Source organism: Taudactylus pleione, unplaced genomic scaffold (assembly GCF_031769625.1).
Source record: "Taudactylus pleione unplaced genomic scaffold, aTauple2 ptg000185l, whole genome shotgun sequence".
In the NCBI taxonomy this organism is placed as follows: Eukaryota; Metazoa; Chordata; class Amphibia; order Anura; family Myobatrachidae; genus Taudactylus; species Taudactylus pleione.
The window spans coordinates 2,118,236-2,134,518 of NW_028284587.1; the positions used below are offsets into that span (position 1 = coordinate 2,118,236).

The 16,283-nt window shown below is 50.9% G+C and overlaps 1 protein-coding gene across 6 annotated transcripts in view; it reads left to right on the forward strand.

Moving 5' to 3' along the window:
• The window catches only part of ARHGAP32 (Rho GTPase activating protein 32), a 313,447-nt gene that overhangs the window by 125,111 nt on the left and 172,053 nt on the right, over positions 1 to 16,283 (forward strand). The window contains exon 1 of one of the 6 annotated variants that reach the window (XM_088476256.1): positions 15,050 to 15,360. The exons of 2 other annotated variants lie outside the window; for them this stretch is intronic. In XM_088476256.1, coding sequence (XP_088332382.1) covers positions 15,266 to 15,360 — 95 coding nt within the window. In that variant the 5' untranslated portion in view covers positions 15,050 to 15,265. Of the gene's footprint in view, positions 1 to 15,049; positions 15,361 to 16,283 lie in introns of those variants that run through there. 3 more of the 6 variants (XM_088476257.1, XM_088476260.1, XM_088476261.1) reach the window with 3 other exon arrangements.

Consider the following 16,283-nt stretch of genomic DNA (forward strand, 5'->3'; position numbering starts at 1 on the left):
CTTTGCTGGGCACTGAGCCTAGAGCGGGCCAGCGAGCAGTACGCACCAGTAAGGTTACTAATACATTAGCTCTAGACAGAACGGGTTCCACGACCTGATCACGATCACAAACTGATACAGAGAATTAGGCATATTTCCCAATTCCTACTTGTGTTTCCCAATCCCCCACCCCCAATTGATTGCACCACATCCCCTCGTGTACTAGCTCGACCTTATACAAAACAATAGCCCAGCATGCGCCTATCAGCACAGTGTTTACCATATGGAGGAAATAGAGCACTTCTGGCAGCACTGTGCATGGATGTTCCGATGCTCGGTGCTCTTTCTATTAACAGACACCTCCAGTCACTGCAAGGCTCCCTCTGCAGGGTGCTGCCACTTCCTTCAGGTGTGTCTTATGTCCTAGCTGTGCACGTGTGTGAGGGCCCCTGGGTGACTTATCCAGCTGGTACTCCAGTACTGTATGTATCTAAATCTCATTAGGTCATATCTCCATGGCTGCACTACTTACCTGTACATGAACTGACACCCACCCCCATTACACCACTTCAGGTGTTAGGGGCCGCAAGTCCACTCTCAAAGCCAAATACAGACACGTGCAGTATGAAATGCATATATGTACTCCATAAAGATGGCCACACCTCAAGCATAACATCCCTCTGTAGTAGCTGATGCATTTGACTCCATAAAACCAATGGAAGCTGCTTAGGAAGGAGCTTCATCAGAGACTGTGCCGCTGGATCTGTGCTGGGGACTGTAGTACCGCTGGATCTGTGCTGGGGGCTGTAGTACCGCTGGATCTGTGCTGGGGACTGTAGTACCGCTGGATCTGTGCTGGGGGCTGTAGTACCGCTGGATCTATGCTGGGGGCTGTAGTACTGCTGGATCTGTGTTGGGGACTGTACTACTGCTGGATCTGTGTTGGGGACTGTAGTACTGCTGGATCTGTGCTGGGGGCTGTAGTACCGCTGGATCTATGCTGGGGGCTGTAGTACTGCTGGATCTGTGTTGGGGACTGTACTACTGCTGGATCTGTGTTGGGGACTGTAGTACTGCTGGATCTGTGCTGGGGACTGTAGTACCGCTGGATCTGTGTTGGGGGCTGTAGTACTGCTGGATCTGTGTTGGGGACTGTAGTACCGCTGGATCTGTGTTGGGGACTGTAGTACTGCTGGATCTACGTTGGGGACTGTAGTACTGCTGAAACTGTGTTGGGGACTGTAGTACTGCTGAATCTGTGTTGGGGACTGTAGTACTGCTGGAACTGTGCTGGGGGCTGTAGTACCTCTGGATCTGTGCTGGGGGCTGTAGTACCGCTGGATCTGTGCTGGGGGCTGTAGTACCGCTGGATCTGTGCTGGGGGCTGTAGTACCGCTGGTTCTGTGTTGGGGGCTGTAGCATGGCTGGATCTGTGTTGGGGACTGTTGTACCGCTGGATCTGTGCTGGGGACTGTAGTACCGCTGGATCTGTGTTGGGGACTGTAGTACTGCTGGATCTGTGCTGGGGGCTTTAGTACTGCTGGATCTGTGCTGGGGGCTTTAGTACCGCTGGATCTGTGCTGGGGGCTGTAGTACCGCTGGATCTGTGTTGGGGGCTGTAGCATGGCTGGATCTGTGTTGGGGACTGTTGTATTGCTGGATCTGTGCTGGGGACTGTAGTACTGCTGGATTTGTGTTGGGGATGTAGCATGCTGGACCTGTGTTGGGGACTGTAGTACTGCTGGATCTACGTTGGGGACTGTAGTACCGCTGAATCTGTGTTGGGAACTGTAGTACTGCTGAATCTGTGTTGGGGACTGTAGTACTGCTGGATCTGTGCTGGGGGCTGTAGTACTGCTGGATCTATGCTGGGGGCTGTAGTACCGCTGTATTTGTGTTGGGGACTGTAGTACCGCTGAATCTGTGTTGGGGACTGTAGTACTGCTGAATCTGTGTTGGGGATGTAGCACTGCTGGATCTGTGTTGGGGACTGTAGTACTGTTGGATCTGTGTTGGGGACTGTAGTACTGTTGGATCTACGTTGGGGACTGTAGTACCGCTGGATCTGTGTTGGGGACTGTAGTACTGCTGGATCTGTGTTGGGGACTGTAGTACTGTTGGATCTGTGTTGGGGACTGTAGTACTGTTGGATCTACGTTGGGGACTGTAGTACCGCTTAATCTGTGTTGGGGACTGTAGTACTGCTGAATATGTGTTGGGGACTGTAGCACTGCTGGATCTGTGTTGGGGATGTAGCACTGCTGGATCTGTGTTGGGGATGTAGCACTGCTGGATCTGTGCTGGGGACTGTAGCATGGCTGGATCTGTTTTGGGGACTGTAGTACTGCTGGATCTGTGTTGGGGGCTGTAGCATGGCTGGATCTGTGTTGGGGGCTGTAGCATGGCTGGATCTGTGTTGGGGACTGTTGTACTGCTGGATCTGTGCTGGGGACTGTAGTATTGCTGGATCTGTGTTGGGGACTGTAGCACTGCTGGATCTGCGTTGGGGACTGTAGCACTGCTGGATCTGCGTTGGGGACTGTAGCACTGCTGGATCTGCGTTGGGGACTGTAGCACTGCTGGATCTGCGTTGGGGACTGTAGCACTGCTGGATCTGCGTTGGGGACTGTAGTACTGCTGGATCTGTGTTGGGGACTGTAGTACTGCTGGATCTACGTTGGGGACTGTAGTACCGCTGAATCTGTGTTGGGGACTGTAGTACTGCTGAATCTGTGTTGGGGACTGTAGTACTGCTGAATCTGTGTTGGGGACTGTAGCATACTGGATCTGTGTTGGGGACTGTAGCACTGCTGAATCTGTGTTGGGGACTGTAGTACTGCTGGATCTGTGCTGGGGGCTGTAGTACTGCTGGATCTGTGTTGGGGATGTAGCACTGCTGGATCTATGCTGGGGACTGTAGTACTGCTGTATTTGTGTTGGGGACTGTAGTACCGCTGAATCTGTGTTGGGGACTGTAGTACTGCTGAATCTGTGTTGGGGATGTAGCACTGCTGGATCTACGTTGGGGACTGTAGTACCGTTGGATCTGTGTTGGGGACTGTAGTACTGTTGGATCTGTGTTGGGGACTGTAGTACCGCTTAATCTGTGTTGGGGACTGTAGTACTGCTGAATCTGTGTTGGGGACTGTAGCACTGCTGGATCTGTGTTGGGGATGTAGCACTGCTGGATCTGTGTTGGGGGCTGTAGCATGGCTGGATCTGTGATGGGGACTGTTGTACTGCTGGATCTGTGCTGGGGACTGTAGTATTGCTGGATCTGTGTTGGGGACTGTAGTACTGCTGAATCTGTGTTGGGGACTGTAGCACTGCTGGATCTGTGTTGGGGATGTAGCACTGCTGGATCTGTGTTGGGGATGTAGCACTGCTGGATCTGTGTTGGGGGCTGTAGCATGGCTGGATCTGTGTTGGGGACTGTTGTACTGCTGGATCTGTGTTGGGGACTGTAGCACTGCTGGATTTTCGTTGGGGACTGTAGCACTGCTGGATCTGTGTTGGGGACTGTAGCACTGCTGGATCTGTGTTGGGAACTGTAGTACTGCTGGATCTGTGTTGGGGACTGTAGTACTGCTGAATCTGTGTTGGGGACTGTAGTACTGCTGGATCTGTGTTGGGGACTGTAGTACTGCTGAATCTGTGTTGGGGACTATAGTACCTCTGGATCTGTGTTGGGGACTGTAGTACCGCTGGATCTGTGTTGGGGACTGTAGTACCGCTGGATCTGTGTTGGGGACAGTAGTGCCGCTGGATCTGTGTTGGGGACTGTAGTGCCGCTGGATCTGTGTTTGGGACTGTAGTGCCGCTGGATCTGTGTTGGGGACTGTAGTACTGCTGGATCTGTGTTGGGGACTGTAGTACTGCTGGATCTGTGCTGGGGACTGTAGTACTGCTGGATCTGTGTTGGGGACTGTAGTACCGCTGGATCTGTGCTGGGGACTGTAGTACCGCTGGATCTGTGCTGGGGACTGTAGTACCGCTGGATCTGTGCTGGGGACTGTAGTACCGCTGGATCTGTGCTGGGGACTGTAGTACCGCTGGATCTGTGCTGGGGACTGTAGTACCGCTGGATCTGTGTTGGGGACTGTAGTGCTGCTGGATCTGTGTTGGGGACTGTAGTACTGCTGGATCTGTGCTGGGGACTGTAGTACTGCTGGATCTGTGTTGGGGACTGTAGTACTGCTGGATCTGTGCTGGGGACTGTAGTGCCACTGGATCTGTGTTGGGGATGGGCATGAGTCCAACCTCCTCTCTAAACTGCATTCTCCCTCAGACGTCGGCTGCAGTCACCGTTGTAGTGTGGAAATATGAGCAATTAATTCACATTTTAATGATTTCTTACACATCTAAGAATTACACTCAGTCATGTGATTAATTGGAATACAAGTATATAATGCACCACAGGCCATTCAGGGACTCCACCTCGCCCTGGTGTAATACAAATGGCTTTCTGCCTGCTACACCCTGTTGTGCACAAAATAATTGCTGCTTTCACTTAATAGAGGTAAATTGGACTGAAAATTAGAGTATGTAGGTGTAATTTGTACAATAGCAAATGATGCTGTCTCTCTCCGGGTTTCTCCAAGTCTTTATAAAACATATGAGTCACTGTAGCTGAGCTGTGTTCTGTATATAAACGGTGTACTTTCTCTGTAGTGATCAGTAATGTGCAGAGAGCCCTGATGGTTACTCCCGACTCGCTGCCAGCTGCATTCTGATATCCCGCACACAGCTAGACACCTGACCTGTTCAGACAGGCTAATATTTGCTTTTTCTGCAGTTTCTGCTGCACAGGCTTTAAAATTCCTCTATTGAGCACAGAACGGGTGTAATGTTATGTGAGGAGGTGTTCCCTCAGTACGGGTGTAATGTTATGTGAGGAGGCGTTCCCTCAGTATGGGTGTAATGTTATGTGAGGAGGCGTTCCCTCAGTACGGGTGTAATGTTATGTGAGGAGGTGTTCCCTCAGTACGGGTGTAATGTTATGTGAGGAGGCGTTCCCTCAGTACGGGTGTAATGTTATGTGAGGAGGCGTTCCCTCAGTACGGGTGTAATGTGATGTGAGGAGGCGTTCCCTCAGTACGGGTGTAATGTTATGTGAGGAGGCGTTCCCTCAGTATGGGTGTAATGTTATGTGAGGAGGTGTTCCCTCAGTATGGGTGTAATGTGATGTGAGGAGGCGTTCCCTCAGTACGGGTGTAATGTTATGTGAGGAGGCGTTCCCTCAGTACGGGTGTAATGTGATGTGAGGAGGCGTTCCCTCAGTACGGGTGTAATGTGATGTGAGGAGGTGTTCCCTCAGTACGGGTGTAATGTTATGTGAGGAGGTGTTCCCTCAGTACGGGTGTAATGTTATGTGAGGAGGTGTTCCCTCAGTACGGGTGTAATGTTATGTGAGGAGGTGTTCCCTCAGTACGGGTGTAATGTTATGTGAGGAGGTGTTCCCTCAGTACGGGTGTAATGTTATATGAGGAGGTGTTCCCTCAGTCCGGGTGTAATGTTATGTGAGGAGGCGTTCCCTCAGTATGGGTGTAATGTTATGTGAGGAGGCGTTCCCTCAGTACGGGTGTAATGTTATGTGAGGAGGCGTTCCCTCAGTACGGGTGTAATGTTATGTGAGGAGGCGTTCCCTCAGTACGGGTGTAATGTTATGTGAGGAGGCGTTCCCTCAGTACGGGTGTAATGTTATGTGAGGAGGCGTTCCCTCAGTACGGGTGTAATGTTATGTGAGGAGGCGTTCCCTCAGTACGGGTGTAATGTTATGTGAGGAGGCGTTCCCTCAGTACGGGTGTAATGTTATGTGAGGAGGCGTTCCCTCAGTACGGGTGTAATGTTATGTGAGGAGGCGTTCCCTCAGTACGGGTGTAATGTTATGTGAGGAGGCGTTCCCTCAGTACGGGTGTAATGTTATGTGAGGAGGCGTTCCCTCAGTACGGGTGTAATGTTATGTGAGGAGGCGTTCCCTCAGTACGGGTGTAATGTTATGTGAGGAGGTGTTCCCTCAGTACGGGTGTAATGTTATGTGAGGAGGCGTTCCCTCAGTACACATACTAACTAGAAGGATATTTCTGCACTGAGAGACAGCTTCAGTTGAATTGCAAATTACACTGAATGGAAGTACGCTGACCATCCACCCTCCTAACCATGGATGTAGTCTTCATCTAGAGCAGGGGTCTTCAACCTTTGGCCCTCCAGCTGCTGTGGAACTACGCATCCCAGCATGCAATGCCAACATTTTGATATAACAGCATGCTAAAACTGTGGCAGGGCATCCTGGGATCTGTAGTTCCACAGCAGCTGGAGGGCCAAAGGGCCCCTGAATTCTAGAGCAATCTGATCCAATCCACAGGAATCCTCGTTACATCAAATAACTGACCAGACTCCTCTGCAACATACTGTAACATTGGCCAAGTGGTTGTGTAGACATACATGTTATCCCTGTACACATTACCACTTTAATGATGTCACTGCTTCGTAGTTGTAGCTCATATGGCAACGCTCCCCTTCCTCAGGATACATGAAGCCTGTGTGTCACTCACTTATTCTAATAGTGAGTTTTCAGGTTGTAGCTGCATGTGTCCTATCAGTGTAACCTGCAGGCGGTCAGTGCTCCTGCCTGGAAAACACACCGGAGTCACCCTGAGAGGGGCTGGTGTGAGCTGTAGTGTTTGTTGTTCCTGTACTAGTATCTGGCACTGCATCCTGCTCACTAAGCTTCACCCTGCACACATCCAACGGAGCTTTACAAACAGCTACCTGCTTGGCAATGGAGCAGGAACATACAATAAGCAAGTGTGGTTTTATGAGTGTCACCAGTACAGGAACTAATGTGACTTATTTGTCAGGATGCTGATGGTTTTTACCCCTCCCGAGCCCTTTGTGACTTGTTGTGTATGTCTTATGGTGGTTGTACAGTCATGCTGTAATGTTAACAGTTCAGAGCAATGTTTATTTTATCTCTCTCTCTCTCTCTCTCTCTCTCTCTCTCTCTCTCTATATATCTTATATATAAAATGAATTGGTCTGTTTGTTTGTCTGTCCGGTTTTTATGCATTCGGACACCCTTGCACCGATGTTATAAAACCAATGCCAGGTGCTAAAACAGTCCTGATTTCCTTCCTACATTTTGCTTTCACACATAACAGTGATCACATCCACCGAATCTTGGAAATGATTCCAATTCACGCACCGTTGATGTAATATAGAAATGCACTTATCTGGGAATGTTACTCCATAATAGGTGTAATCCCAGGCTTTATAGGCCTGGCCGGGGGGCTCGTTGTGTCGTTTTGGAAGATGAGAAATTTTCAAATAAAAAATGAATGTCCTTCTGTGTAAGCGATCCTTCCTCAGTGTTCTCCCCAGGCTGTATTCTGTGGGCACATCGCCCGGCATTTCCCCCCGCCCCAATGCACCGTATTCCTGGTCACCCTCAATGTGTCCTTGTTGCCACGGATGCGACGCCGAGCTGCGCCAACGTCACGTTCTTCACATTGGAGGCTCCGTGTCCGCCGTCAATAAGGACATGTTAGTGACCGTTCCAGGTGACGGGACACGGCGCATTGGGGCGGGGGGGAGGTGCCGAGCAGGGGATGTGGCATTGGGGCGGGTGGTAGTTGCCCATCACAGTGCAGGGGCGTTGTCAGGCTGGAGGGCACAGATCCCTCCTCCTGTATAGAAGTTCAGACAGGAACAGTCACCTGAACTGATTAAAGAGAGCCTGCAAGTGGGGACAGTATCTGGGCCTCTAAGAAGAAGAGAATTAATATATAAATTGTTATTTCAAGTTTAAATCATTATAAGGTCAGGATTTATAACATTTTATTATTGCGAAGGCCCCCACCCGGCTACTTCTTCATGCCACCGGCTGGAAACCTTTTCTGGGGAGGACACTGCTTCCTTATATGCTAAAGCACTAATAGCATCTGCATATGGGTGTAGTGTGTTATGTCTGCATTCAGAATGTTGAAATGGACTGAATGTCGACCTGGTCATGTCGACACAGCGTTTTTCTAGTGTTAGAGCCTAACCCTAAATCCGTACTATAGACATTGTGACTTTCCTCATGATGTCCATGTCAACATTATGGCCATGTTGACTTTCTGAATATCGATAGAATGGCTACATACCGTTACATATATACCTCAGCCGGGAAGCAATGGGGAAGCCGACTGCCTAAATACCGGCAGCCGGCTTCCCGACTGTCTTATCCCGGCATGGGTGAAATGCCGGGCGTCTAGATGTAGACGCCCGCATTTCCCCGACGCCTGGAGACCGGCGCCCGGCATCACGATCGTAGTGATGCCGGGCGCCACGACCAGACAGCCGCGGGGGGGGGGTTAGGTTTAGGGCTCCTGGGAGGGGACTTGGTGTTAGGCACCCCCTCGGGAGGGTTAGGCTAGGGGGAGGGAGGGTTAGGCACCCCCGGGGGGGACTTAGGGTTAGGCACCCCCCCGGGGGACTTAGGTTTAGGCAGCGGGGAAGGGGGTGGTTAGGGTTAGGTACTTAGAGGGGGGATTAGGGTTAGGCACTTGGGGGGGAAGTTAGGGTTAGGCACCCCTAAGGAGGGTTAGGGTTAAGGGGGTTAGGTTAGCAGATACTTACCTAGCCATGATCGGGATTTCCAGCGCTGTCGGGCTTCCGCTGCTTCGCACTCTGCTCTTGTCGGGCTGCCGCTGACGAGAATCGAACCGCCGGCCATGCGGCCGGCGGTATATCATACCCATTCCCCTCAGCCATCCCACCCCCTTGGCAGAATCCCCTATCTCCTCCAGTTATACCCCCCCTTCTCCCGTTCATGGTCCTCTTCTCTCCTGTAGATCCGACACGTGTGCTCCTTACACCTGATGTGCATGGCGCACAGAGGGAGCTGGGGCGCACGCCATGTACGGTAGGTTTCACGTGTGCCGCAGCCACAGTTATGCGCAAATATCTGCGATTACCTTATTTAGCACCGGGTACAATATATACACATACATACAAACATACGTGACGGATATGTAATAAGTGGTGGGAAAGCCGAAATATGAAGGCAAGCTCCACCATGTGACGTCCCCCCGGTATGGTGGTAGCACTGCTCCGGTGACTGTTGAATTTGAGCCGCTCTTCCATAAATAAACTTCCTTTCACCCCATGCCAGTCTGAACACCCAACTACTCCTCCTACTCCCCCCCCCCCCCCCCCCCCGGGAATGTAGGAAGACTACCGTAGGCCAGACTTTGGGCTTGGAAACCAGTGAATGCAGATGAGGGTGGACATGACCCTGGTACATGGTGTAACATGCTGGCCTATCCCATATATCATCTCAGCTATTGGGAAACTGGAAAGTAATCCGAGAATAGTTTGTGGCTCAGACCCCTAATAAGAGTGATAATGATTGTGCGCATAGGATGTGTCTGAATGAGTTTATTAGTCAGGTTTCCCCGTGTGTGCATGAACGTTGTGCTCCAGATTGAGAAATATTCCCTGCTTTCACAATAATGATATATTAGGAGGAAAGTCAGTATCTCCCCGGGATTGGCCAATCTTTGTTGCAATAAACCCTTTCTGGCTTCCATACAAGACTGAGGGTTTCCTGATGCTAAATGTCCCTGTAACAGAGCTGATGTCCTGAAGGGATTGTGTTAATCACAGGGAAGGTGACTCTGAGCTGATTATCTGGAGAAGTTGGATAGAGGAGGGCGGCTGTATTGTACATTATACAGTGTGATATACTTATTGGAGATAAAATACACATATATAATAATGTGCCTCCAGTCCTGTGTATGTCTGTAGGTGCATCCTTGCTGTGTGCGTCTGTGTGTCACTGTGCCGGCCTGTGCTGCGCTGCTCGCTATTGTAGAGCAGTGACGTCAACCAGGGGGGCGCGCGGCGGCAGTGACTGTTTAGCGTTTAACCTGGGTTAATTAGCATAAAGACTCTCCGGGGGGTAATTCAAAGCCTCCACTTATCAGATGCTGCGATCATTCTTCTGAATATATCCTTCAAATGCACGATTATAATGAGCAAAGGTTTTCAAAGGATACTTCAATATTATTTTTTCGACACTTCGAGCGAGTTTCGTTTATAGAATTTCGTGTCTGACAGCACCTGGAATTGAGCGGCCTCCACCGCCATGTCGTCTGCCCAATGTCGGCCCATGTGGTTTTTAGGGGATGCAGTCAGGATACCAGCGTGCACTATCCCGCCCGACGATATCCCGACACTGACATCCCGACACGGGACTAAAGATAGGCGTCGAAATCCAGACGCCCATCATTAGCCCCACTACAAAATCCCGACACCTGGCCTACAGAAGGAAGGTAAGCCGGGTGTCTTAGCGTTTAGCCGCGCAGGGGGGAGGGTTAGGGACCCCCGGGGGTACTTAGGGTTAGGCACCACCCATGGGGGGTTAGGGTACGGAAAGGGGAGGTTGGGGTTAGGCACCCCCTGGGAGGGTTAGGTTTAGGGTGCGGGCAGGGGGGGTTAGGCACCACTAAGGGGGCTTAGGGTACTTATCTGCTACAGTCGGTATTTGATCCGGTGGCATTACATACCGTTTCCGGTTTTTTAGACCGATGCTCATGCACTCAGCATTTTGACTGCACATTTGATGGCTGTGTGTATGGGTCCAAGCTAATCATTTCATACAACCAAAGGCATTTTTTCCTCTGAGCTCCCACCAGGGTCCTCGGCTGCTGGCGGCACTCTATTTCCAGCGCTATCTTCAGATATATGGTGCAGGTGCAGAAGACTAAAGCACCTCTCTTCTGTGCCGGCGCCATATGTCTGAAGAAGCAGCAGAAAGATGGCATCGCAGGCAGGTAACCTGGCACGAATCTGTTCTACAGTAGGTGCAGCGTGTGAAGCACTAGGCCCCCCTTGAGTCAAAGACCCATATGTACCGCACACATTATAGATACGCCATTGAATACTTCCTTTGATTTGACGTTGTTTGTTGGCTGCTTGTCCGACAATCAGTGGGCTCCTCTGGACAGTCACTAGCGTGGCTAGCGGGCCCAGCACTCGTTCCATTAATCCAGCCACCCATTCAGCCCAAATGTAATTGATCGGTTGGTTCTGTGCCCAGGCTGCATGACCAGATCTTCCAGCTTTTAGTAGTGGGTCCTGTTAGTGGTCCTGTATGATGAGAGTAAGGGGTATATTTACTAAAGAGAGAGGTTTTAGTTGTTAGATTCTAGTTGTTATGATCTAGAAGGTGCTAGTTAAATGTTAAGTAGCATCTGATTGGTTGCTATGGGCAACATCTCCACTTCTAAAAACTCTCACTTTAGTAAATATACCCCTCAGTGTGATCAGCTCTACAGGCTGAAAGAGCCCGTTTGTAACCCTGCACATTTTCCTGGGTCTGTTGGGGAAGTTCAGCTGCATTTGTGGGGCGTCAGTAATGAGGGGCATCTGTGTATTGGGCACATAAGGAGCTGATGCAGGAAACAAGTTGGCCATAATTGCTCCCGCATTGCATGCACAGAACTAAGGGCCTGGTTCAGCAGGGAACGCAGTTGCGTATACGCACGCAGTCGGTCGATTGTTGCGTCCTGCGTATGCCTAGCCACTGCGCTCGGGACTGCGATACACAGGGCCATGGTTGACAGGAAGTGCCGTTTGGGGGGTGGTCGGGCGAACGCAGGCGTGCCAGTGCGTTTCAACGCCGTTGCATGGCCATGCATATATTATCCACTGCGATACAAGATGTCGCCTGAGGCATCATAGCGTGCGCTGAAGTAAGCAATTCCTGAGAAAGGTCTGGGCTTCCCTAACTGTCCGATGTTACTCGTGGTTACCGATTGTTTCTCTGTGTTGTTAAAGTATACGGATGTGAGTAAGGGGAAGTGGGAGTCCTTATGTCAGGCTGCGATCGCAATCCGAGAGCAAACATTTAAATAACACAGCTGATATTAGCAGCGCAGTTGCATGCGTACAAGCAGAATAGCGATCCGTAGTGATTCAGACCCTAAGGGCCGTATTCAATTAGTTCCGCACCCGCAATACTTTTGCGCATGCCATAGTTTTTGCCGACATCGCATGTTTTGGCCGCAAAAAAAATTCATGCGCCAAACCCCCTCCCCCCCACCCCCGCTATTCGCCAAATTAAATTTCAAAAGATGTGAAGACGCAACCCGGCGAATGCAAACCAGGCGAAAAGTGCTGTCAGAATTGGTCAAATCAGCCTGACACCCCCTAAAAGATGCACTAACATTGGGGATCAATGTACATGCCCCCGAATAGCCCTAATAAAGCTATTTGGGGTACTTATGGTGTGTCAATTTCTTCTAATTAGCGTTTTTGCAATAGAGGTGAAGAATAGCATAAAGCAGCTTTTTGTGTGAAAATAAGTAGTACTCCTGTCAAATTTGGGGTACTTGAAAATGGGCGTTAGCATGGTTTAAAGTTGCTAAAGTAAAGTTGTAAAAAACATACCTTAAGCTAACACCTGCAAAAAAACCCACCTCCCCCATACTTGCAGACCCCCCAGAAGTCTATTTCGCTAGTTTTTAACTTTGTACCCCCACTTTGCACTTTTTCGCACCCATTTTCAAAGTGTTGTTTTGGGGTGTTCCTCACTTTTTTTTAGGTTTCTTTTGACGCAGTTATCCTTTTGGGGGGCTGGTGTGGGACATGAGCTGCATCTCTCTCAGTGCTGGTGTATTGCAGTGGTGGGGGGCTGGTGTGTTACAGTCACTAACTGTAACTGTCTGTGCTGGTGTCTGCAGGGGGTGAGGGGCTTCTGTGGGACCTGTGCATTAATAACTGACTGTAACTCTCTCAGTGCTGGTGTTTGCAGGAGGTGGGGGGCTTGTGTGTGACATGTGCTTTAATCACTGACTGTTACTCTCTGTCTCTGTGCTGGTGTCTGCAGGGGGTGGGGGGCTTCTGCGGGACCTGTGCAGTAATAACTGACTGTCATACCCCTTTTCCACCTAAATTCCGGATCTGACCCGGAGTTGGAACAAAGTTCCTATCCGGACAGACCCGGAATTTTGCCGGCGCCGACTCGGGATATTCCCGAGTCAGCGCTGCTCACACCGCAGTCGGGTCTGCATAGACCCGGCTTTTGCGTAGTGAAAGTGGACGCTTGGAGATGACGTCATCTCCAAGCGCCACTGAAGCCGGACCAGTCGGCCGGCTAGCAGCGCACTCCAGGTCATCGTGACCCGGAGTGCGCTGTTCTCACAGCAGGGTGGCTACGCCCGTGTTAAACCCTGTTAGTTACCTGGGTTGGATTGCCGGGTCACTCGACCCGGCGATCCAACTCTCTCACCTTTTACACCAGGGAGCTGCCCGGGTTAACCCTTCAAAAACCCGGGTTTTAGCTCCGGTGTAAAAGGGGTATCACTCTCTCAGTGCTGGTGTCTACAGGAGGTGGGGGGCTGGTGCTATAATCACTAACTGTAACTCTGTGTCTGTGCTGGTGTATTGCAGGGGTGAGGGGCTTCTGTGGGACCTGTGCAGTAATAACTGACTGTAACTCTCAGTCCTGGTGTATTGCAATAGGTTGGGGGCTGGTGTGGGACCTGTGCAGTAATTAATTAATACAACTCTCTGTGCTGGTGTATTGCAGGGGGTGGGGGGCTGGTGTGAGACCTGTGCAGTAATCACTCTGTGCTGGTGTATTGCAGGGGGTGGGGGGCTGGTGTGAGACCTGTGCAGTAATCACTCTGTGCTGGTGTATTTCAGGGGGTGGGGGACCTGTGCAGTAATTACTCTGTGGCACGGTACTGGTGTATTACAGAGGGTGTGGGACATGTGCAGTAATCACTAACTTAAGCTGGCACACACTAGACCAACTTACATCCAACTAGTTGATTGGTTGGAATGAAAATCTGGTAAGGGATGAAAGCAAATGACAATCAGCAATTTGCTCCCAAATGCCGGAAAATGGACAAAAACTGTTGTTTGAACAAATTATTTAGATCAAACATTTAACAAACTTGTCTGACTGACCATTGTCATCTGTTTTCTGGCATTTAGGAGCAAATTGCTGATCATCAGTTACTCCCATACATTACCAGATTTTCATTCAAACCAATCAACTAGTTGGCTGGTTGGATGACAGTTGGTCTAGTGTCTGGCCAGCTCTGTGTCTGTGCTGGTGTATTGCAGGAGGTGGGGGGCTGGTGTGAGACCTGTGCTGTAATCACTGACTATAACTCTCTCAGTGCTGGTGTATTGCAGGGGTGGGGGGACTGCAGTGGGACCTGTGCAGCAATTACTGACTGTAACTCTCAGTCCAGTGTATTGCAATAGGTGGGGGGCTGGTGTTGGACCTGAGCAGTAATTAATGACTACAACTCTATGTGCTGGTGTCTGCAGGGGGTGGGGGGCTGGTGTGGGACCTGTGCAGTAATCACTCTGTGCTGGTGTATTGCAGGGGATGGGGGGCTGGTGTGGGACCTGTGCAGTAATCACTCTGCGCTGGTGTATTGCAGGGTGTGGGGGGCTGGTGTGGGACCTGTGCAGTAATCACTCGGTGCTGGTGTATTGCAGGGTGTGGGGGGCTGGTGTGGGACCTGTGCAGTAATCACTCGGTGCTGGTGTATTGCAGGGTGTGGGGGGCTGGTGTGGGACCTGTGCAGTAATCACTCTGTGCTGGTGTATTGCAGGGGGTGGGGGGCTGGTGTGGGACCTGTGCAGTAATCACTCTGCGCTGGTGTATTGCAGGGTGTGGGGGGCTGGTGTGGGACCTGTGCAGTAATCACTCTGTGCTGGTGTATTGCAGGGGGTGGGGGACCTGTGCAGTAATCACTCTGTGCTGGTGTATTTTAAGAGGGCGTGGGGCTGGTGTGGGACCTGTGCAGTAATCACTCTGTTCTAGTGTATTGCAGGGGGTGGGGGGCTGGTGTGGGACCTGTGCTGTAATCACTGTAACTCTCTCAATGCTTGTGTATTGCAACCATAGAAGAGATGGGGGTTAGTGAGGGAAGGGTACAGCCTGACCAGACCTGGCACACAGATTAGAACTGGGAACAGCAGGTCCCCTGAGTGTAGGCTGCAGACAGTCCCCATGTACTCCAGCATTGAGCAGTATAACGTGGCTGATGGGAGGGAGGGAGATCATCGCAGTGGGAGAAGTCGTCTCTCTCTGATACAGAAGGTGAAATAGGAGAACAATGTGCCTGAGAGGCCGCCCCCTCCTCCTCCCTCTGACACTGGCTCTTCCCCTCCCTCTGCCGCCTGCACAGGAGCAGCTGGACGGGGACCTCACACACTGAGCAGCGCGGTGCTGCGGACCTTGCTATGAGGAGGACTAGCCCCGGTACCCGCTAGCAGGATGGAGGGGGGCACGGACGCCTTTCCCAGCCTCCATGCAGCGCCGTGCTCTGCGGGCAGGATGGCATCAGGAGGAGGCAGCAGCAATGTGGAGAGGTCAGTCACTCACTGTCTGCGGTGCGGGGACTGCGCATCCCTGCCTGGGAGAGGAGGAGGAGGGGGCTAGGCAGGCACACATTACACCCCCCAGGCCTCTGGTGCACGTAGTTATCTCTCCCCACCTGGGCTGCACAGTCCTGTGATCACCCCCTTCAATCTCCTGCCCTCAGGTACACTCCCCACCAGTCTGTGCTGTGCAGCTTATGGCAGGTGTCTCTGCAGCAGATCTGCCAGTTTTATAAACCTTCCCACTGCCAGAGCGTGCTGCCAGGGTGCCCATTGCACCAGGATGGCAGCGATGGGATGGAACGTACAGGGAAAGTCCTAGTGATGCCAGGGTGTATGAGGCTGATTGTCAGATATAATCATAGCACCGCCATATACTGTGTGTATGAGACCTGGGCATATTAAAAGTTATAGATGCATAAGTAGTGTCAATTGTTGGTGCAGCCTATAGTAAAAACTTCTTCTTTCTACATTATGTGCCCCCCTGGTACCAGGTGTTTCAGATGTGGGCATAGCAGTGATATGATTTCTCAAGATGGAATTTATGATATGTCTGACACATTATAGTAGTATACAACTGGCACTGTACAGGGGTGTCACATGGGTATAGTGACATTATAGGGGTATAACACTAAAGGTACTGGGTGTCACGTGGGCTTTATACCCACATGGGTATAACACTGAAGGTATTAGGTATCACATGGGCATCGTGACATTATAGGGGTATAACACTGAAGGTACTGGGGTGTCACATGGGCATTACAGGGGTAAAACACTGAAGGTACTAGGTATCACATGGGCATAGTGACACTATAGGGGTATACGACTGAAGGTACTGGTTGTCACATGGGCATTATAGGGGTACAACACTGAAGTTGCTAGGTGTCACATGGTTATAGTGACAAAGGGGTACA